Here is a 22,414-nt window from a genome sequence, read left to right as displayed (position 1 = left end):
TACAACTTCACAATATGTTATACATGAAAATGTGGATTTTAAGTAATCCAAGTACTTCCAAAATTAATATTCCACTTTAAATTCCCTTCTACTAGGAAGAAACAAGTACTAGGAATTCCACAATTCAGCTGGCTGTACTTGAAATACAACTTTGCTTGAAACCAGAAGTTGTAGAAATCTACAATAGTAATCTATAATTTATATTTTTATATTTTCAAAAAGCATGAATATTGGGAGATTTCCTTATTCTTACTTACCCATAGTTAAGTTTTTAATACAAAATATTTCTGTCTCAGATTATTTAGTCAGCACGTACAGAACTATGGAATTGTTTAAATTAGACCACCAAAATGTTACCTCAGTGATTAATCAACATAACACATGCAACTGCCAACATATTTAAATTATGATGTCCAGCCAATTATACTGATTTCGTTTTTCAAAAAATTATGCAAAACATACAAGACAACACTGCTAAAATAACTCACTTCACATTGAAGGAATAAAATCATTTGAAGAGGAGAGAAGTATTTTCAAGAATACTCCAAAATACAAATACAGGGACAAAGAAACCCAAGCTGGCTGAAGATTCCAAGGCCCTGGATGAAGAGCTTTCCAAACCCTTCAGGATGATGAAGCATCACTTGATCCCAGGAGAACATAACAACATTGCTTGGTTTGTTGGTTAAAATAATCTACACTTTAAACAGTATCTGATTGCATTTTTAATGATCAAAAATAAAATATGAAACCCCAAAGTGCACAACTTTGTTGAATGCCTGTAAATATATGAAAAATATCCACCATATTTACAAAATATTTAAACTGTACAGTCATAATTGCACTGCATTTTTAACAAATGAGGTGCCTACAGGTGAATTGTGGCTGTGAAGGTCCCACTTAAGTGTAATAAAGCAAATAAATCAGTGAAGATGAACTGTTTGAAGCCCAGAGTTTCTAAAAGTTCTGTTGGGACAGAAAACACTGAATTTTCCCCCTTTCTGTACCTTTCCAGTCCTGTTTGCTCAGTAATATCACTTAAGTGAACTGCACCTGACTGCACTGAGTCATGGTAGTAAAATACAGCCTTCCTTCACTGCTTCCATTTACTGTGGAGTCAGACATGAAACCTGCAAGGACAAAGGGAAAAGTGGGGATTAGCCACTCTTGTTAGAAGGTAGAGATTAGTTCATGGAGCAGCTTCCAGAACTGTTTTCAAAGTGCAGTTTTACTGAAGTACTTCAAGACAAAAATCAATAATGACAGGAAAGATTTACCAAACCCTCACATCAAACCTCAGACCAAAAAGGCAAATCATTTCTGTACCAGTCTCTCTGCTTAATTCTTCCCCATCTGATGCTTTTCCACTTGTTCTGCATTTGCTTGCAGCAAGGCAGATCTTCTCCCCTTTGCATCTTCCCTGACTTGAGACCAGCATTAATAACAGGGAAATTTCTCTTCAAAACTCTTCTCAGATTCATTGGCAAACATTTTAGAAATAAGGTGCAAGATTTTCTGGGTATCAATCATCTCCTATTTAGAAATATTCTGTCACTTTAAAAATATAACTCAGACAAGGTGAGAAGGCAACTCACCACTTTGAGTATCCTTCATTTTTTAAGTACCACCTCACTCTTTTAGTAGAAGGCAAAATAGCATTTTGCTTTTGCTGAAAAGCAAATATAAAGCTCAGACCCACTGAACTCAGGATAAAAACTGCATTTGTTTCAAGTTTGTGCTTTGATGATTTCATTTCAGCACAGACATTCCCCACCTGAATTGTCTGATGTCCCATGTTCAACAGGAGCATTGGTGCTGACTTGCCACGTTGTTTTAACCTCCTTCTGTCCACGCCCACTGCTTATCTCCACCTTCCAGACTTCAGGGTTATCACTGAGAGAATAATCAAAAAACATCAAAATTGAGTCAGGTCACCCAGTCACATCTGAATTTTATGCTGCAAGTGCTGAAGTTTCTCTTACTCTTGATAGAATTTCTTCACAAGAGCTGGTCTGATGGGCAGCTGGAACACATGCTTCTCATTCAGAGGGTTTTCCTTGTAATACTTCATGCAAATCCTACAAGAGATATCAGGTTACTTTCTTTAAAGAAATGCTTGTACAACAGAGCAAAAAACTTGTGCAAAATTAACTGTACTCTCACATTTTATTATTTCTTTTAGTTATCAGTTTTAGTTTTTCAGTTTTAGTCCCAAAGCAAAATTTGGCAGGAAGATCCAGCTGCTCCTTCTGCAGTCTCACTATCACCAACATTAAAGTGTTTCTTTAAAACTGCCAAACAAACTCTATTTGTGATTGTCATTTAAAGAGCAGAAGTAGAAATTAAACAATTACTGTGTCAAAGGGAAGAGGTTCTCATGTTTGAACTGCAGTAAGGCTGTACAGCTGACAATTATTTCCAGCATATGGTGAAGCTTTTGAACACGGTGGACTTGTTCCTGGAGCTCCACTGATGTGGAAATGAAGTAATCCTGGAAGAGAAAAGACTTCTGCTCTTACCTGAGCACTCCATTGCTACAGACACACAACACACCCACAGCAAATAAAATCATCTTCCTGCTTCTTTGGAGAAGCCAAGATTTTGGAAGTGGCCCAGCAGACTCAGAACCAAGTCCCATCAAAGTGTGACAAAGGTTCACTGCCTTGACAGCAACCCAGATCATTTATCAAGGGAATTATCTGGGAATTAGGAAATAAAGCAATGACATTTCTGCATCTCTGACATTTCCAGCCTCATGATCTGCAGTTCAGTTTCTCAGCTTATATGATTTGCATCCCACCATCAGCTAAGCTTTATAAAATAAAAATAAAGCATCTCACCAAGTAGGTTACTGTTGCAAGTTCCTGGCCTGCAAAAGGAACAGCAGGGAAAAAAATTAAATTTAATACATGGTATCAGATGAAATATAAGCAACATTCAGGTGATTAAACAGGAAATTCTACTAAAGGACAAAGTCAGCAGGAGTGTGATGTTATTTATTGACAGGACCATTCATTCCAAACAAGAAAACCCCTCTGAAGTGGTATGGTCAAGGCATCCTTTTATTGAGGCACAAAGAAGAAACCCACCATGAACTGGGACACAACCACCCTCCTCAGGACACACAAGTTTACAAAAGTAGTGAAAATACAAAAGCAAATAAACAAAGAATGAGAACAGGATGACAGATGCAAAAAAGAAATCAAGGGCTAACAACAATGGTAAAACACAAAGCTCTTTTGAAACAAATAAGTTTTTAAAATTTTGAAATTTAAAAGCTGAAAAGTCCCATTATTAAGGAAGCTGGAAACTGCACTTCAGCAGATGGGAAGGAAGAGATAGAGGTTACCCAAAAATTCATTATTTCCTGCATGGAACACCTTTTCTCTTGAATTCCTAATGCTGTCACCCAGTGTCAGGCTCACCTATGAAAAAATGGACATAATCCTTCTTCATCTTCTCCAAGCCAACCTCCAGGAGCATCTGAATGGGAGTGATGTCACTGAGGGAAACTTCCTCCATCTTTCCATGGTAGGACTGTTGGATCAACTGACTTAGGAAACTGCTACTCCCCTGATGAATCTAAAAATAAACAAGTCTTTTTGTGACGTGCATGAAACACCATCAACAGTGTTCAGAAGTTCAACACCAGGGAAACACACCATTTAAAAACAACACAAATGAGGGGCACTGAATGGACAAGAACTGCATTTTACTCTAAACTATCCCAAATTTTAACATCTATGTGAAACACAAATACATACCCATGGCTGTATCTCACCATGTTCCAGGGATTTTATGACCAGTTTGAAACAGTCTATTAACTCCTGATAAGAACTGACACCTGGAAAGAAAACCACAATATTTTACTTATCAATCCAAGCTCTTTCTCTGGCTGTTAAGTCAATAACAACCAGTCAAGACACCCTTGCATGAACAAAACCCCTCAGTTAAAGAATGAGAGCTGAAATTACAGACTGCACAGCTCTTTGGCAGCTTTGTCACATGGTGAGTAAAAAAGATTACTCTAAAAACACAATGATCAACAGAGACCAGTGAATTCTATATACACTGAAAATTGTCCTTCAGATCTAGAGAAAAAGGAATGATGAAGTTTTCAGTTTCAGAGCAGATGGGATTTAGCTTTAGAGCAACTATCAATGGTTTAGTACCTTTTGCAGTCAAATAAAATGAAATTATCTCCTGCTAGGTGCTGGTCTGCCATTGGAAGGTTGTAAGAAAACAGATCACCCTACACCCCTAAAATGGGCTCCTTTAGGAAGAGAGTAATTGGTATGGCTGATACCAATTTTCTGAAGAGCTCATGAATCCTTGAAACTCAGAAATGGACAGGAATTTCACTGAAAAAGCAACAGTGTCTAGCAGATAGAGAAGAAAATGAAAGGAAAACAGATAGGTCACAATACACTTACTTTTCATTTTGCACCATAATTGCTCAGTAAAATCCAGATCTCCTCGCTCCCCAAAGATTGATTTTATGCAACTGTCCACAGCAGCTGTGTCACATTTGATTTTCTGGAAGAATTTATGGGTCTTCAGTGAAAAATGGTGCCTTGGAGTCAAAAACTTTCCACATCTGAATTTCTCCAGAGATCAAAACTGGCTGCATCACTGATTTCCCCCCTTTTCCAGGGAAACTACCACACAGTAATTTGGCAGCATACTTTTATTTAACAGTCAGTCTGATTCTTTACAGAATTATCACACTGGATAACTGCTAGCCTTGGACCAGGAAACAAAAGCCACTGTCAGAGACTTCAGATCTCTGCCAGGTACTGTCTGTGTACCCAGCAGTGCCTGGGAGGCCAAAATCCAGACACACAAGTTCTCAGAGCAGAGAACTACTGCCCTGTAATCCTGACCCAGCATAGTTCTGCTGACACAGAAATCAATGTATTCTTAGATTATCAACAAAATGCTACTTCTCTCTTAATAGAAAATAAAATCTTTCCTTGTAGGCTGAGAGGGAAAAAAATCTTAATATAACCAAACACACTTTTTATAATTTGAATTTGCCCTTTGCTTCACAATACCATAAAGCTCTAGATAAGTAAGAGACATATTCAATTGATACTATTAAATTGACATCAAATAACTAAATTAGGCAGAAAAAGCAAATTAATGATAGAATGCAATGGCAGAAAGGTCAGGATTCCTGGAAAAAATCAGACCTTTTCCCATTATTTTTACACAGAAGAGACAGAAAGCAAGAGATCCATATTCCTTTACATCACTATTTACACATATAAACCATATACAAGATTTAGTCAAAATCTGAAATAACTGCAGTTAAAATGGAAGCAAAATGACAAAGCAGCTGTTAGGAAATTGCACACACCTCTGTTTCATTCTTGTCTTCAAATATATAATCTCCATCCAGCTTCTTCTTTAAATCTAGTCGAGTTTAAAAAATCCACCACTATGAAAAGTGTCATCAAATCAATGAATACATTATAACTAACAAATACACTGAATAATAGAATTTAGTCATTTGAAAATGGTTTTATTGGGTAAGGATATAGTCTGAAAATACCTTGAAAAATGTTTTTTGTTATTATTATTATTTGATCTATGATATTAGGACAAAGAAAAATGACAAATATGTATTAACCTATTCAATTACTCTGTGCAGTGGTTACACACAGAAATGAACGTTCCCAGTTCTAATTCTTTAAAAGTTGTATGTGGAATTCCCTTTTATTCCTGTGAAGTGCCACACCCCTCCCTCCCCATGGAACAAGCAGCAGTTACCAGTCAGAAATTCCTGGACCAGTTGAAGAGCTGATTCAGACTCTGATGGCTCAGGCCACTCAGTCACTCCTGTCTTCAGACATTCAGCCAAAGCCTAAAAGCAGGAAAATCCCAACAGAAATCAGATTTTCTTGGGAGTCCTGCATGTGTCATCTTTCACACACAACTTCACCAAGAATCACAAATCTCTGCACAGCTAACCAGGAGCAACAAATTTTCAGAATTTCCTGGATGACTTGTCCTCTTTGTATTCAAGATTTCTAAAACTGAACTCAAAAATTCAGCTAAAATAAATGCTTGAAGTTATCTTTGAAACATCTGATGAAGTTTTCAATAAAGCAAATTATTAGCACATAAAATCCCCATTCCATGCAAATGTGAAATTGGAATTTGTTCCCTGCACTCACCAAGAGGAGCTGCAGCTCCTGGTACAGCTGGAACACAGGACTTCTGGGGTTCCCCAACTCCAGGGCAATATTCTGAAAGTTCCACAAGGTTATCTCAGTTTCAAACTTTAGAAATCAAGTGTCTTAAAATTTTCATCAGTGAGAAGTATGTCAGCACAATTTACAATTCTGCTTTTATCTTCTATCCTTCACCCTACTCATGATGTGAATTGTGCCAAGAGCTTGGGTTTCTTTGTTTTTTTCCATCCTGACTTACCAGCGTGGCAGCAGAGATCACTGGGGGAGTCTCCAGAATCTTTTCCACACCATTCCATGTGATATCCACAGAGATGTTGCTTCCAGATTCTGCCATGGTGTCCTCCATTTCAGCAGCTGCAATCAGCTCATAGCGAGCAAATCCTTTTGTTGTCACCTAAAACGAACAGATTTCAAAAATAAAAACAACAAAACTAGCACACACAAAGTAATTTTAAAAGTATTTCACATACATGCAAAAAAGGGTTAATACCAGACAAATGCATCTTAAACATGACCTGAAATCAGACTATTATACTATGGAATTATACTAAAGTGGTTTCCACAGAGGATCTAAAAAAGCTTCCTCAAACCAGCATGATAAATCCCAAAATAGAGTTTTTACACCTCAATTGAAGCCATGACAGAACATAAAAACCTACACTAGATGAATGATGTCTTATTTTGTGTTCCATTTTCAGCTCTTCCAGGTTTGGAAAATGGGTTTTATCAGCTGTAGGACCTAGGAAAGGAAAAAAGTGAGAATCAAAAAACCCATTTAATACAATTCAAATCTGGCACTTCAAATTCATTCCCAAATACTCCACTTGGTGAAGCATGACTCGTGCTGTCCTTTAGAAAGCTAGAATTCTCCTTGCATTTCTCTACTGGTGATAAGAGCTGATATGAAGCTCTATCAATGTTTAGAATGAGTCAGAGGTTGTGTAAGATGCTGAATGGCAGCAGTTTAAAAGCTTAAAAATGAGTTGAGGCAGGCCTGCACAGCTACAGGTGCATCAAGTAGATTAAAAAGCCATTTCCCCCCACAGCATTGGTTAAAAAGATATTTTCTCTTATTTAACTCCCTTCTTGCTCATTAAAACCAGGAATACAGAGCATTTCCAAGCCAGTATCACACAAAGAACAAAGCCAGCTTTCTGACATCAGCATTCCCACATTTTTTAGCCTTCCTCACTTAATTTTCTGTGCACCACGACCACCTTACCATCACAAGAAACCACGTAAATATTGAGCCCTGTGACTTTGCTATCAGCCTTGAGAGGCTCAGCTCCAATCCAGCAGGTGTGCTGAGGGTCAGAACCATCACACCTGGCCCAGAGGGGAGGAAGCACAGCCAGGTCACTCATCCCCAGCGAGGCCACGTTTGGGTTTTGCACCATCGTGTACAAGGAAATCAGCTGCCTGGAAACAGGAGCAGGGAGAAGGTAAGATGCCAGCAAATAACACAATATATTCATGTAGACTGAAGATTCTAAAATTGTAATTGAATATTACCTTCTAAGCTAATTAAAGGAATACATTAATTAGGTAAACAACATTTTGGTACCATGCAGTGGTATTTTAATAACACCAAAGATGTAAATCAGATTTTTTTTAACAGGAGCTTTACCAAAACAAAAAGCACTGAAGTCTTAGTGAGCTTTTTTTTGCTCATCTACACCCAGTGAATCCCATTAACCCAACAGCCCAGCTCACAAGAGCTTTCCCAATACCTGCAGGATGGAAAACAGTCACAACTCCTCATAAACTAAGGAGTAATATTATTTTAGGAGATTGAAAACACGGATTCTGAATATTAGAAAAACGCACAAAATTACAAAAGAAAACTCCCTCAAAAAGGGAGGGAAAGCTTTCAAACTTACTTTGCTCTTCCAACAGAAAGAGCCAGGGCTCCAGGACTCTCCTTTGGCAAAACCTCAGAGGCACAAACAGCATCATCTGCTCTTGATTCCTCCATGGAGTCGCTTTCTTCATTGTGTGTCTTGAAGAGAATGTGCATGTAAGGTGTGTGAAAAAAATCTGATGGGAATTCAAAAGTCTGGATTGCATTTTACATCCACCATGCACACTTACAGCTTTCTGCAAAATATACATTGCACTGCTTCCATTCCAAAATTTTTCAACGGGACTTTTGCAACTGCCATCAACCAATGAGATCTCTACATCAGTCTGAAAAAAAAAATTAAAAACTTTTTGATACACTGTATAGAGACACTGCATTTCAGCTTTTTTTAATACCAGAAATTGCAAAATTAAATAATCCCACAGATTGTTTTTCAATCCTATTGCATCCATTTGTGACCCACTTGCAGCCGATGGAGAGCAGATCCATTTAAGAGGATGGAGTGACAGGACAAGATGGAACAGCTTCACACTGACAGAGTAGGTGTAAATTAGAAATTCGGAAGAAATCCTTCCTGTGAGGCTGGGCAGGCCCTGGCACAGGTGCCCAGAGCAGCTGTGGCTGCCCCTGGATCCCTGGCAGTGCCCAAGGCCAGGTTGGATGGGGCTTGGAGCAATCTGGGACAGTTGGAAGGACAGATGGACAGATCTGGGACAGATGGAAGGTGTCCCTGCCATGGCCGGGGAGGAAATGGGATGATCTTCAAGTTCTCTTCCAACCCAAACCACGCTATGATTTTACCTCATAGAGACAGGGATGTTCGGGAATACTGTCCTTTGCTTCTTCAAGTACCCTGAAAGAAAAGAGAACGTTGAGATACACGACCTTTCCCCTCAGCATTCCTCGTAGAACAGCAGCATTACCCCCATACATTAAACAAGCGGATCCTCAGCAGCCTCCCCACAAGCGGGGCCAGACCTCCCTCAGCAGAGCAGGGGAGATCCCCAGGCAGTGACTCCGAATCCGCATCGGTTCAAGAGCCCGGACAGCCCCAGGAACAGCCCCGCTCAGGCCCGGGAACAGCCCCGATCCCCACCGGAGCAGGAGCCCGCTCAGCCCCGGGAACAGCCCCGATCCTCACCGGAGCAGGAGCCCGCTCAGGCCGCCGCCCGCCCGGCGCCGCCGCTCCGCCGCCATCGCCGCCCGCCACAATCGAAGCTCCCGCCCGCCGGCGCTACGCGACGTCTGTGAGGGGAGGGTGACGCGTCACGCTGGATCCCTCCGCCGCAACAGAGTCCCCTGCTTTGGCGGGGAAATGAGCTGGGCAGGGGCGCCCAGAGAGCTCGGGATGTGCGTATCGGGGCCGAGGAGACTTGGATAGGGACTGGGACCCGGGCTGGAGCTCGGTCCGGCACTGGGACTGGGTGTCGGGGGTTGAACGGCCGGCGCGGCAGAAGCGGCTGTCAGGAGGCGGAGGGACATAGACGTAGTGACGGGAGAGTGACGAGTCCTTCCTTTTCCGGTCGGGGCGCGGCGCAGGCGGGCGGCCGCACGAGCAGCTCCGCCGCCATGGTGAGGGGAGCGCCGGGCCCGGCCCGGGGGAGCGGGGGCCGGTGGGGGAGCGGGGAGGGCATCGGGGCCGGCCCGGGGGAGCCGGGCCCAGCGGGCAGGGCCGAGCCCCGGGCAGCTCGGGGCCCGCGCTGGCGGCGTGGGGCGCGCGGCCGCCATTTTGGGCCCGGCAGTGCTCGGCGGCCGCGTGGAGCCCGTGAGCGACCGAGCGGGGCTGGGCCGGGGAGGCCGCGGGCGGGAGCTCGGCGTGGTCAGCCCAAAGTTCTCCTTTCCATGGGCACGGAAAGTGATGGGATGGGTCCCCACCGCCATCTAGCAGCGTTTTGTAGTTTTCCTGATGTGTTTATCTAAACGCTCCACGGGAGCGTTTTGGCCTATCTAGAGTCGGAAGAATGGCTCGTATATAACTTTTTTTAACCTATTTTTCTTGTAAAACAGGTTTTAAGAGGCCTTGGTCTAGAATAAGATAACAAATGAACAACTTTTCTTGCCAGTACAGCTCAGATTGTGCTCTGATGCCTTCACCCTGGTCAAGTTTGTTGCTGGGATCTCTGGGCTAACATCAGGGGCCAGAGCCTTGCTTGTGACCAGTGTCACATGCAGAGATGGCCCTTCTATTGCTATTAGCTGGTTAGTTTGGAGTTCTGGAGTATTTTAATACCTCTGAAATAAACTGCAGATGGTAAGGGGAAGCAAAATGCTTTGCTTGTACTGTTCCCACCAGATTAATTAATGACTGATACAATATAATGCTAAAACATTGTTTTTAAAGGGTGCTGTTCATCCTCTGGCTATTTTTGGGCATCCTTTCACCCTTTTGACAGGCAGCTGGTGCTGAGAGCAGCTTGATTTTCCAGTACACAAATTCTAAAGCACCAGAGGTTGTTCAGAGAGTCCAGACTTCCTCTGACACTGATGAGCTGGTTACATTTCGTAATTAAAATTACAAATGCCCGGTTAACACAGGTGAGTTTTTTAGTAGCAGATGGAAACTAAAGGGGTTTATTGCAGAGGCTGGATTGTATAAATGCCTTGGGAATTCAGGTGTAGCTCTGAGGTGAGCCGTGCAGCACAGCTGCAGGACAATATTGCTGTGATGGCATAATTTGTGTCTTATCCGGTGCTCAGTGACAGTTGCCTGCTTCTGAGCAATGTCTGGGACAATATTGCTGTGATGGCATAATTTGTGTCTTATCCGGTGCTCAGACAGTTGCCTGCTTCTGAGCAACATCCAAGGAGCTCAGCATTGAAATACTCAGGAGTTTCACTGGGCTTGCACTTCAAGGCTTTGTGCCTCCCCAGGCTTGCGCTCGGCCGCTGATCTCCGTGTACTCCGAGAAGGGCGAGGCGTCGGGCAAGAACGTGACGCTGCCCGCCGTGTTCAAGGCGCCCATCCGGCCCGACGTGGTGAACTTCGTGCACACCAACCTGCGCAAGAACAACCGGCAGCCCTACGCCGTCAGCGAGCTCGCGGGTACGCCTGGCCCGCTGCCTCGGGGGCTTTGTGTTCTGCACGTTCTGCCTTTGGTGTGTGCTCTGCTGCAGTCTGAGCTTCCTGTTTTAGGGGGTGGGGAGCTCTCTGCGCAGAGTAGGACACAAAATTCCTTCTCTAGCTGGGGAACGGGGCAAATGAGCCAAATCTCAGCCCAAGAGCACAAACAAGGCGGGCTGAAGAGAGAAAAACGAGCAGGATGGGACTTGATAACCTAAAGCTGTAATTGGGCAATTAACTCCAATGTGCAAATGGGCCAAAACTTACAAAAGTGTGAGACCCCATGACCGGGCGTCCATTTTTGTGACCATTTTGGTTCATCTTGGGTGTAGCCCTGGCTGGGTTCTTTTGCTGCCCAAGGTGTATCTGCTGTGGCCTTTGAATAAATCCCTACTTCAACTTTGTCTAGGTCAGCCTTCACAAGGCATCAGGGCTGTATTGCAGCGGGGTTCACATGAAAATAAAGCTGGAGTTGGGATAAGAGAAAATGCTTATCCGTGGGGCGTAGAAGGCAAGGCCAGTTGTTAACAGCATGGTTTGAAATGCAGCAGTTTTATCATTCTGAGGGGCATCAAGGTGTTGTTTTGGGGTACTCTGTGGTCTTGCTTGAAGTGTGTCTTGCTGGAAGTATCACAGACCTCAGATGGAATCATTCTTTGCAGGAAAAACATAAAACAGCTGAAAGTGTTCCAGGTGAAATCCCTGCTCCACATTGACCTCGTGAGACTTGCTTGAGGCATTTGCCAAGAAAAACCTCAAATGGACATTTGTTAGATTTGCTTCTGTTGTTTGTGCAGATAACTTGTGCTTCCCAAGCAGTCTCTGCTAGGAACATGCCTTTTTAACCTTATTTCTAAGTTTCACACAAACATCCTAACTTGCTAGTTATAGCAGTGCCAAGTCAGACGTCCAGATTGAGAATCAAGCTTAAACCAAGTGTCTTATTAAAGATCTTAGGTCAGAATCAGGTACGTTAATAGATTAGGATGAAGTTTTCTTGATTGATTCGTTATGCTGAAATGATGAGATTCCACTTCATTGGTCCGTGTTTCTGAAACACATGATTGTGTGGAAGTTCTGATCGGTGCCCCGAGTTCAGCATCCCTCTGGATGCAGGACATGGCAGTGATGGCACCTGGGGACCCTCACGATGTCTCTCTCTGTTGCAGGTCACCAGACCAGTGCTGAATCATGGGGTACTGGGAGAGCTGTTGCCCGAATCCCGCGCGTCCGGGGTGGTGGCACTCACCGCTCTGGCCAGGGTGCCTTTGGCAACGTATCCTTCCACGGCTGTGCTGGCTTTGGGGGCACTGAACTCAGCCAGCAGAAACGTTTTTAATTATCTAAATGTGTGATGGAATCTTTTTCTTGAGGTAATGGCTGCAGCTCAGACTTGATTTGATGAGATTCCCGCTCTCGAGCCACATGACCCATTCTGTCTTGCCATGATGTCGTAATTTGCGCCTTACCCTGTGCCCAGGGACAGTTGCCTGCTGTCAGAATCCTGGCACAGGTGGTTGACGACCCATTAAAGCTGAGCAAGCAGTAAAAAGTCACTTTGGGATAGGAAAACTCCAAAAAGTTGTTCTTAACCGCAGCTCCCAGATGTGTCGTGGCGGCCGCATGTTCGCCCCGACCAAGACCTGGCGGCGCTGGCACCGCAGGGTGAACGTCATGCAGAAGCGTTACGCCATCTGCTCTGCTCTGGCTGCCTCTGCCCTGCCAGCTCTGGTCATGTCTAAAGGTGAGAATTCTGCCTCTGGAATTGTTTGTCTGAGCCAGCATTGGGTACTTTGTGGTGGCTTAAATGGAGTCTTGCAGAGCAATTTGATTTCTGTTCATGGAGGCAAAGACTTACTCAACACTCGGGTACACAAAGTCCTGTGTGAGACCTGCAAGACACCACTGGAACTTCACTGCTCTGGTTACTGTGCCTGGCTTCATTTCACTAATTTCTATCATGAATTGATTTTTATCATGTATCATTTATGAATATATATAAAGCAGTAACCTAGGAATGGTCCAGCCAGGGTCAGTGAGCAACACTGAATGTCTTGTGAAATCCTGTCTAGGCCACCGCATTGAGGAGATTCCAGAACTTCCTCTGGTTGTTGAGGACAAGGTTGAGGGCTACAAGAAAACCAAGGAAGCTGTTCTCCTCCTGAAGAAGCTTAAAGCTTGGAATGACATCAAAAAGGTGAGCTGGGAAGGTGTGATCTGCAGGGCAGAACACAGGTGATTCATCTGTGCAGTTCTTAGAGTAGGAATTCCAAATAGTTCTGTATTTTGACTGGAGAATGATGAACATCTCACCGGTCCGTGTTGCAGATGCGCAGTGATGATGGTGAAGTTCTGACTGGAGCAGTGTGTTGGGCCCTTGGGATATTCACTTTCTGGGCCCTTGGGATATTCACTTTCTGGGCCCTTGGGATATTCACTTTCTGGGCTCTCGGGATATTCACTTTCTGCCTTTGCCAGGTTTACGCCTCCCAGCGCATGCGGGCCGGGAAGGGCAAGATGAGGAATCGCCGCCGCATCCAGCGCAGGGGACCCTGCATCATCTACAACGAGGACAACGGCATCATCAGAGCTTTCCGGAATATCCCAGGTGATGAACCTGGCACACGCTCGCCCTTCTGTTGGGACACTGCCTGGAATGATGAGATTCCACTTCATTGGTCCGTGTTTCTGAAACACATGATTGAGTGGAAGTTCTGACTGGCTGCAGTAGTTGATATGCTCTTTGTAAGAACCTGTCAGGGGTGGTGTTTAGGGTGTTTGTGACAAATGTTGCAGCTGTTCTCAACCCTCAACTGGGCAGTTAAAAATGAGGCTGGTTACTTTGCCACTGGAAAAAAGGCTTATTAATTTAAAATTCAGTAGATGTTCATACAGAGGTATGTGTAGCTATAGAGACCCCCAGTCTCTTTCTGCAATGTTCATACAGAGGTATGTGTAGCTATGTAATACCAAAGCCAGACACCCCCGGTCTTGTCTACTGCTGAGCCTCACATTCCTCGATTTGAATCACAAACTGAAGGGGTTGCTGTGCCTGGTCTCGTGCAGGAATCACTCTGCTGAACGTGAACAAGCTGAACCTGCTGCGCCTCGCTCCCGGGGGCCACGTGGGGCGTTTCTGCATCTGGACCGAGAGCGCCTTCCGCAAGCTGGACGATCTGTACGGCACCTGGCGCAAGGCGGCCACGCTCAAGAGCGACTACAAGTGAGTGCAGCCAGGGGGCAGCTTTCCCCTTCTTATCAGGAAAAGGGATACTGGGACTTGCTCCTGAGTGCCTGGTTGTGGTGAATTAGCCATGGTTTTATCACCCACTCACACTCTGAACCTTGGTTTCGCAGCCTGCCAATGCACAAGATGACCAATACTGATATTGGAAGAATCATGAGAAGCCAGGAAATCCAGAAGGCCCTGCGTGCTCCAAAGTGAGTGATTTTATTTAGCAGGGAGGTTTGAAATTGCTTTCAGGCTGGGATTTCCTAATTTCTGGGTACAAAGGCAAGGAATTGCAGCTGCCCAGATTCCAGGGAGAATTCAGCAGAAGTGGCATTGTGAAATACCCTGATGATACAACATGGCTGTGCTTTGCAGGAAGAAGATTCAGCGCAGGGTCCTGAAGAAGAACCCGCTGAAGAACCTGAGAATCATGATCAAGTTGAACCCGTACGCCAAAACCATGCGGCGCAACACCATCCTGCGGCACGCGCAGAACGTGAGTGCCGGGGCCGGGGCTCGGGGCGCAGCTGCTGCCCTCACTGACCGTCTCTCTGTCTGTTGCAGCACAAACTCAAGGAAGAGAAGAAAGCCAAGGCCCAGGAGAAGCTGGCAGCCAAGGCCCCGGCTGCACCCAAGGCAGAGCCCGCTGCCAAGAAGGCCAAGACAGCCAAGGCGGCCAAGCCCGCGGCGAAGGCCAAGGCCGAGGCGTGACCGCGGCCGTGCTGCCCCGGGGTGCCCGCGGGGGCTGTGCCCGCGGTCTGTCCCTAATAAAGGCTGTTGGAACATAGAGCCGCGTGGCGTGTGCGTGTCCGAGCGGCCGCTCAAACGGGAGTTTCGGGGGCGGGACGGAGGCGGGCGGGGCCCGCGGAGCTGCAGTGCCCGGCGGTGGCCGCGCGGTGGCGCGCGCCGCCGCCGCGGTGTGACGTCACGCGGGCGGCCCGTGACGTGGCGGGGCGCGCCCGGCGGGGACGATGCTGAGCCGGCTGCAGGAGCTGCGCAGGGAGGAGGAGACGCTGCTGCGGGTCAAGGCGGCGCTGCACGACCAGCTCCGCCGGCTGCGGGTGCGGGGGGACACCCCGGGGCTGGGGGGCGGCCGCGGGGACGGGAGCGGGAGCGGCGGCGGGGCCGGGCCTGCCGCTCAGCCCCGCGCGGCCGCGCTCCGCCACGGGCCGGGCCCTGCGCCCGATCGGTGCTGGAGAGGGAGCAGGGAATTGCTCACAGGTCTGGGAAGGGGGATCCATCTCTGGGAAAGGGGGATCCATCTCTGGGAAAGGGGGATCCATCTGCGGTGCTCTGAGGGGTAGATGTAACTGTGTGCGGGGCACATCTCAAAGAGGTAAATGTAATTGAGTGTGTGTGGGGCACATCTGTAATAAGTACCTGTAGTTGTGAGTGTATATGTACATTAAGAGGTAAATGTAAGTGTGAGTGTGTGCAGGATATGTCTGTAATTGGTAAATGTGAGTGTGATGCATGTGGGATACATTAGGTGATAAATGTGAGTGTACATAGGATGCCTCTCTAAGAGGTAAATGTGAGTGTATGCAGGATACATCAAGAGATAAATTTAATTGTGAGTATGAGCAGGATACACCTCTAAGAGGTAAATGTGAGTGTATGCAGGATACATCAAGAGATAAATGTAATTGTGAGTGTGAGCAGGATGCATCCCTAAGAGGTAAATGTGAATGTATGCAGGATACATCAAGAGATAAATGTGAGTATGTAGGCTACATCTCTATGAGGTAAATGTGAATGTATGCAGGGCACATTAAGAGATAAATGTAATTGTGAGTGTGAGCAGGATGCATCCCTAAGAGGTAAATGTGAATGTATGCAGGGTACATTAAGAGATAAATGTAATTGTGTGAGCAGGATACATCCCTAAGAGGTAAATGTGAGTGCATGGTTTGCTGTAGCTGATGGATGGAGAAGGGCTAGTTGGAGGTAGTGGAGCTGGTTGGAGGTAGTGGAACTGAAGACTGCTCCACATTAAGAGATAAATGTAATTGTGTGAGCAGGATACATCCCTAAGAGGTAAACGTGAGTGCATGGTTTGCCGTAGCTGATGGATGGAGAAGGGCTAGCTGGAGGTAGTGGAGCTGGAGACTGCTTGGGTTTAGAGACTCATGCATACCATAGTGAAGGAGCTTAGCACAGAAGGGCAGGATATTTTCCAGAGGTTAACAGCTGAAGGCAGAGCCGTGGGGAGGCAGCGCCGGGCGGGCTGTGCGCGCTGCCGGCAGTGCTCAGTGCGGTCCCTGCAGGTGGAGGAGCTGGCGCTGCAGTCCATGATCAGGGCCGGCGAGGAGAACGTCCCCGTGGCCCTGCCAGCCCTGGCCGAGGACACCCAGCAGGTAAGGGGGTCCCTGGGCTCGGAGGGGGCCCCACGGCCGGCTGGCACGTTGGCTGGGCTGGGTTGTGCAGCTCCTCGTGTCACCTCATTGATGCTTCTCCTCACTGCCGAGCTCAGCTGTAGTGTCAGCTTTGCTGCTGGTTTCTTTCCAGGGTTTCACCTTTTCCCATCCCCAAAAGCATGGCGTTTCCAGGGGATTGGGAAATAGCTGTGTGCTGTAGCTTCAGTTCACCACGTGTTAAATATTTTGTTCAATGCTTGTGACCCGGGGGTGGCACCGGTGCTGGGGATGGAGGCACAGGTGCTGCAGGTTTCACTCAATGCCTGCCAGCCTGACCCAGGTGCAGCTTTTCCATGGAGATCAGGGCCTTGTTGCTGTGATGGGCTCTCAGTTGTAGCTCTGAGAGCTTTAATTAACAGTGACTGCACAGCTCTGACAGTGATTTGAGAAGTGTTTGGTGTCTGTGCTGGCTTTGGTAATCAGCCCTTTTCTCTGACAGACTCTTGGGCAGATGGACAATGAGGCTGCCATCAATCAAACTGAGTTACACCTCAGTCTTCGGGATGATAAGGAGGAGGAGGAGGAAGAGGAGGAAGAATCCGATTCTTGAGAGAAAAAAATCAGAGATGGTTTTTAATACAGACTCAGGAATTTCTTCTTCATTCACCTGAAACTCACCAAGTGGTTTCCATTTTGTGCTGTGTGTGGGTATGAACTGTGTGACACACCAGAGTGGAGGGCAGTGACACTGAACACGTGAACTTCCCAGGCTGGGCACATCTTGACTCAGATGTTGAATGAAAGAATGAAAATCTGCTGCACAAATATGTAGCACAATCCATTCCACATTTCAAACCTAATGTAGCTCTTACAACATCTTTGTACGTGGAAGGGAGAAGCAATTGATCATCCAGACCAATTAACACTTGCACTGAAAGCAATAACTTGTCTGTTCTCACTTCCTGATGTGAGAAACAAACGCAGGTCCTGGAGGCTGCTGCTGCCCCAGTGATTACATTCTAACCTCATTTGCCTAAACTGGCAATTTCGGATACAGGTGAGAAAAGATGTGTCCAAGGCTGTCTCCAGCCTTCAGCTGCTGTGTTCTCAGTTCCATGGAAAGCTGGAGTTACTCCCAGAGTCTTCCCAGAGTCAGCCCAGTTCTGAGCACAGCAGGGAGGTCTCTCTGTCCCCCTGGTGCTCTTCAGTTCTATCAGTCTGTCCCACAGAAGGACTTTCTACTTCTGCTCCTTCAGAGCAGCAGCCAAAGGAGCCTTTTATTTGTCCACAAATTGTAGACTAAGAACTGATCTGTGGTGCTTGTACTAAGCTAATACTCTTAAATTGGTGTTACTTTATTTTTCTCTCATTGTAACCTCATAAATCAAGGCCAGGTTGCCTGCTTTCCTGTGATTCTCAAGGAGCAGCATGAGGAGTTTAAGAACTTAGTTATAAATGGAAAGTGATGTGAAATCTCCACAATTTTTGCATTTGGAAAAGTGTCTGGTGTCCTGGGGGTGGTCAGAGCTGACATTCAGCCTCCAGTGAATCCCTGCCCTGTTAATGAGTGTTAATTTGGCTCTTGTTTGGTTTGTACCATTGGAAACTGCTGGGATGTAAATGTGGCTTCATCGTGTACTAAAGGCTATTTGGGTTTTGAGGATCCTGGATGTCTTAATGAAGGAGTTCAGAACAGGACTGAAGATTGTTTAACAAAGCTTTCCCAAGCCTGACAGGTAAAAAACCCCCAAAAGTCTGAGCCAAAACTGCTATGGACAAATAAGCCCTTGCAGTGATGTGTGTGAAGAGCTGGTTTGGGAGGAGCCCAGGAGCCACCCAGGCCTTTCTTAGCACATTTCAACTCCAGAGGGTAATTCTGACTGTTGAAAAATGTTATTTGTGCCCAGCATGGTCCAGAGTAGTTTTCATGGATAGAATTCCTGCTGCTTTTGTGAATGAGTGCTTTTGGATTTTAACAGCCCAGTTCTAGTGCATGTTGCAATAAAGTTCTTTTCCTGCTGTCCTTACAACTGTGCTTGCAGTGCCCAAATTATTGCTGTCTGGGGGGACAACCCGAAGTGGGAGTTAAACCTCCCAAACCTTGCTGTGCATTTCTTTTAGCAAACAGTAAAAGGCTCTGTTTGCTGGGTGTAGGTAAAGCTCAGGAAAGAGTTTAATTTACACCCTCCCAGCTGTCCCTTCAGGTCTCTTCCAGCCAGGACAGGCTCGAGGAAGGCCTGGATTGCCAGTGAGTCATTTCCTGCCTCTGCTGGCCCGGGCTGTGCCAGCCCTTTGATACCTGATCCTTTGGCCATGTGGAAGTTCACTCCCGCTGATGGGGATTCCTTCTGGGGAACAATTTCAGGCATTTCCTCATCCAAAGTCCTTTCAAAGAGCTAGAATTTATAGTGCAGTGACTAGGTTAAAAGCCTTGGTCAAGTTTTAAAAAAAGCTTCAAGAAGTTACTTGATAATATATTTATTAAGAGAACCCATTGCTAAACATCTGAGAGAATAAAACAATAAAGGATTTTCATACACTTTTAGACACTAAACACAGTTGTCATGACTCTTTAGGTTAAAAGAAAGCAAAGTGCTTGGATCATTGTCTTGATTCCATAGGACACTTCCAAGAACTAACTTTTAAAAATCAATTAGAAAGACATACATCACTAAATCCAAGGATGATGATATGTTCGAAAAATAAATATAGAAATATGAACAAGTCTACAATTAGAATATTGCCCTGTGCATTCTGAGAAATGCAGAGCTCTTGCCTTCTTCACCTGCAAAGAGAGAGATCTCTAGACAACAGCAAAATTGGAGCCTAACTTTTGGGAACAGCTGGGCAGCAGCAAAGCATGCTCACAGACAGGCTCGGAGCATCCCGATCCCGAGCCCGGGGAGCTCAGGGAAAGCATGATTGAAGTACCAACGATTTACAAAGAGTCTTGATAAAGTTCAAACAAGCCAGGGGCCAACCCCCCTGCCCCAGTGATATTTTCATTAAGAAAGAATATCCATAATCACCTAAAATCAGCAAGCACTGGAACTTACACAGCTTACATTTGGTCAGTGAACGACGGAACCCGGTACAATACCAATTAGTTTAGGACGAGATTTAAAACCGTTTTGGCACATGCTATCAAGACATTCTTCCTTAAGAGGTGAAATACATGTTTGAACAGGTACAAGCTGAGGAGAGAGGACCAGGAGAGCGTGGTTGTCACCAGAGGTACAGTCCAGGAGCTGGCCCCGGGCTCAGACGCCGGCGGCGTGCGTGGGGGTGCTGGGCTGGTTAAGGCCGATGGTGGAGCAGAGCCACCCTGCAAAATCCACCTCCTCCGCCTCGGATCTCTTGATGAAAGCATGGATCTGGGCACAGGAGAACAGGGTCAGGGTGGCAGCCCTCAGGCTGCTCAGGAGCAGCCCTCAGGAGCAGCCCTAAATCCACTTGGAGCCATCGAGCTGTGAAGCTTTACAGACCACGTGGAGAAATCCCCGTGGAAATGCAGAACAGCCAGCACCAGGCAAAGCATCCCAGAGGAATCCTGCCAGTGCCTGCTGCAGCACAGAAACGATGGGCATGTGGCTCAGCCACTCGAGGTAATCCTCTGGAAAATGTCTGCCTGGGCACTAAAAGGCTTTTTGTAATAAAAAGAGTCTCTTGCATTTTGCACCATTATTGTGCAGCAGGGTCAGGGCAGGGAAAACCTGATTTCCTGCAGTGCAAATGAAGTGCTGACATTACACTTAAAACCATAAAAAGATGCACTGAGACTGATATGGTTATTTCACACAGACAAAAATGCAGGATGTGTGTTGAGTTCTACAGATTTTGCCAGACAAAGCTGGTAAAAAAGTGACAAATCTTGTGTTTCACAAGATTAAATACCTTAAAAATGCATTTAATTAGTCCATATGGCATATGAAGTTTTGTTCTTTTGTCCTCCTAAAAGTATTAATCAATGCTTTATTATTAACTAATAAACTCAAGAGAGAATTCTTTTGTTAATTAATTTAAGCCACCCATTGTGATTATCAAGTGGCAGACTCCACAACCCACCAGACTTTTGGTCTGCTTGACAGTCCCTATTGTAGGAGGTGTGAAACCTGCAGCCCCTTGATCTCTAGCTCAGAAAAGCTGTTCCTGCTCAAGCTGAGCTCCTCATGGGCCACCAGCCACCCTCGAGGCCACTGCTCAGCTGAGGAATCCAACCTGCCTGGGAAGGGGCTTTTAGATCAAATTTAAAACCTTCACTCACCATCAGCTGCTTCAAGTCGGCTCTCTCAGCAGGATTTTTAATTAAACTGGGAAAACACAAAGTGGTGCACAAGTTACACTCCATTACCATTTAAAGTAAGGCTCCTGTTGGCTGCACTGCTCTGCTCTGATGACACCACTCAATAAAAGCACCAGGTGCCTCTCAGACAGAGATGGGAGCCTGCAGTTCCCTTCTGTGGGTTCCACAGCTCCAGGTAAGAAATCCTGAGTTGTCTGAGACTGCTGAGTGTCTAAACCAAGCTGGAGAGATAAATCCCATTTCAACTAAAACAACATGAGCCCCTTTATCCCTCATATTTCTTTGCCCCAAGTCTCTTCAAGCTCAGGATCAAGTAGAGCTATTGATTGTCCTTCCTTTTGGAAGCTGTAAATAGAGATATTTGATAAATAAACAAACTTTTGAACTGCAGTGAGCTGCCCCCCTTGGTTCAGTGCTGGCACCACTGAGGTGCAGCTGGGGAAGTGAGGAGATGGGGGAATGGCTGCTGGGATAAAGGTGTTGGCTCATGGGCAAGGAAAACCACCTGGAGCCTGCAGGATTGTGCTCCCCACGGCACAGCCATTGCAGGAGGAGGTGCCTGAGCCTTGCTGGCCCTGCTGGGGTCACTCCCTAAGGGCTGCTCTGAGCTGCACACAGCAGCAGAAATTCAGGGCTAAAGAGGGGAATCTCCCTGAGCCTTGGGGCTCCTCTGGATGCACCTGTTGCCTGTGAGATGAACTGGAAATTAACACCCAGAGGATTGATTATGCTGATTGCAGTGCTTACATTTGCCCTGGCCTGGAGCAGGGACTCTGATTGCCAAGTGCCTGATAGACAAAGGTGAGCACAGCGTGTCCCTCTGCCACTCAGCCACAGAGAAAACAGAGAAAATACTCACCATTTGTTAACAAAATCTTGAAATTCAGAACCAAAGACACCATTGGGCAGTTTTGGAGGTGGCTGTAAATAAATAAATAAATACATTTTTAAATCAGCAATCATTCAGCATAATGTTACAGTGTGGACATGTCCCACATCTCAGCAAAGCTGTACAGCCCTGGCTGATCTGGGTTATTACTCCCAGCTGCAAGACTTCAGGTGTTTCAGTTCTAAACCAGACTTTCCCTGCTATGGGGTGGGTTTTGTTGGGTTTTGTTTGGTTGGTTGTTCTGTTTTCTCCACACACACCTGGATGGGGTGAGCACAGCCTCAGCTCTCATTAAAGAAGGCTCAGAGCACTAATTAGCACCCTGTCATTCTCCACAGTGCTGAGGGAAGGTGCCTTGCACATCATTAGTTCCATAATCCTTTTGATGTCACTTTTCTGTCCCTGGGAATGAGTTTGTTCAGGCTCTGAATTCAGACACAATTCTGACAAATAAAGAAGGGGGCTGCATAAACCTGCACGTTACTGCCTCGTCCTCCAGGACTTGGCCACAGGA

At 45.9% G+C, this 22,414-nt stretch overlaps 4 protein-coding genes and 3 non-coding genes across 12 annotated transcripts in view; 5 read left to right on the top strand and 2 right to left on the bottom strand.

Moving 5' to 3' along the window:
* Window positions 1–214: 214 nt before the first annotated feature.
* ZWILCH (zwilch kinetochore protein) lies at window positions 215–9,322 on the bottom strand. Of its 3 annotated transcripts, XM_041418315.1 has the most exons (18): window positions 9,200–9,322; window positions 8,860–8,911; window positions 8,289–8,384; window positions 8,078–8,196; window positions 7,420–7,616; window positions 6,857–6,936; window positions 6,436–6,591; window positions 6,180–6,251; window positions 5,773–5,866; window positions 5,360–5,415; window positions 4,434–4,536; window positions 3,765–3,844; window positions 3,426–3,582; window positions 2,841–2,869; window positions 2,355–2,491; window positions 1,983–2,078; window positions 1,775–1,893; window positions 215–1,130 (listed from the first exon to the last, which is right to left on the bottom strand). In XM_041418315.1, the coding sequence occupies exons 1-18, from the start codon at window positions 9,253–9,255 to the stop codon at window positions 1,039–1,041; spliced, it is 1,791 nt and encodes a 596-aa protein (XP_041274249.1). In that variant the 5' UTR covers window positions 9,256–9,322; the 3' UTR covers window positions 215–1,038. The 3 variants fall into 3 exon arrangements, 2 of the variants coding, with proteins under 2 accessions (XP_041274249.1, XP_041274250.1); XR_005953690.1 differs by lacking the exons at window positions 215–1,130; window positions 2,841–2,869 and having other exon boundaries at window positions 1,850–1,893; XM_041418316.1 differs by lacking the exons at window positions 215–1,130; window positions 1,775–1,893; window positions 1,983–2,078; window positions 2,841–2,869 and having other exon boundaries at window positions 2,095–2,491.
* A 176-nt stretch (window positions 9,323–9,498) lies between these two features.
* RPL4 (ribosomal protein L4) lies at window positions 9,499–15,138 on the top strand. Its single transcript, XM_041418317.1, has 10 exons — window positions 9,499–9,630; window positions 10,930–11,101; window positions 12,289–12,395; window positions 12,725–12,863; window positions 13,192–13,316; window positions 13,598–13,727; window positions 14,186–14,342; window positions 14,477–14,560; window positions 14,727–14,847; window positions 14,916–15,138. The coding sequence occupies exons 1-10, from the start codon at window positions 9,628–9,630 to the stop codon at window positions 15,060–15,062; spliced, it is 1,185 nt and encodes a 394-aa protein (XP_041274251.1). The 5' UTR covers window positions 9,499–9,627; the 3' UTR covers window positions 15,063–15,138.
* Window positions 12,134–12,204, top strand: LOC121343713. Its single transcript, XR_005953740.1, has one exon. It is a non-coding gene; the product is annotated as a small nucleolar RNA SNORD18 (small nucleolar RNA).
* Window positions 12,561–12,660, top strand: LOC121343714. Its single transcript, XR_005953741.1, has one exon. It is a non-coding gene; the product is annotated as a small nucleolar RNA SNORD16 (small nucleolar RNA).
* Window positions 13,771–13,841, top strand: LOC121343712. The gene has a single exon (XR_005953739.1). It is a non-coding gene; the product is annotated as a small nucleolar RNA SNORD18 (small nucleolar RNA).
* A 110-nt stretch (window positions 15,139–15,248) lies between the features above and the next one.
* On the top strand, window positions 15,249–18,738 carry SNAPC5 (small nuclear RNA activating complex polypeptide 5). Of its 4 annotated transcripts, XM_041418322.1 has the most exons (4): window positions 15,249–15,412; window positions 16,520–16,708; window positions 17,208–17,366; window positions 17,403–18,738. In XM_041418322.1, the coding sequence occupies exons 1-3, from the start codon at window positions 15,323–15,325 to the stop codon at window positions 17,316–17,318; spliced, it is 390 nt and encodes a 129-aa protein (XP_041274256.1). In that variant the 5' UTR covers window positions 15,249–15,322; the 3' UTR covers window positions 17,319–17,366; window positions 17,403–18,738. The 4 variants fall into 4 exon arrangements, with proteins under 4 accessions (XP_041274256.1, XP_041274257.1, XP_041274254.1 ...); XM_041418323.1 differs by having other exon boundaries at window positions 16,532–16,708; window positions 17,208–18,738; XM_041418320.1 differs by having other exon boundaries at window positions 17,208–18,738.
* Window positions 18,739–19,170: 432 nt separating this feature from the next.
* The window catches only part of MAP2K1 (mitogen-activated protein kinase kinase 1), a 34,672-nt gene continuing 31,428 nt past the window's right edge, over window positions 19,171–22,414 (bottom strand). The window contains exons 9-11 of the mRNA XM_041418826.1: window positions 21,871–21,932; window positions 20,973–21,018; window positions 19,171–20,082 (exon numbers count right to left, since the gene is read on the bottom strand). Coding sequence (XP_041274760.1) covers window positions 19,969–20,082; window positions 20,973–21,018; window positions 21,871–21,932 — 222 coding nt within the window. The 3' untranslated portion in view covers window positions 19,171–19,968. The remainder of the gene's footprint in view (window positions 20,083–20,972; window positions 21,019–21,870; window positions 21,933–22,414) is intronic.

This window comes from Onychostruthus taczanowskii, unplaced genomic scaffold (assembly GCF_017590055.1).
Source record: "Onychostruthus taczanowskii isolate IOZ18803 unplaced genomic scaffold, ASM1759005v1 scaffold6, whole genome shotgun sequence".
Taxonomy (NCBI): Eukaryota; Metazoa; Chordata; class Aves; order Passeriformes; family Passeridae; genus Onychostruthus; species Onychostruthus taczanowskii.
Note: the sequence above shows the minus strand (reverse complement) of the source record. Positions and strands in the feature narration are given on the sequence as shown.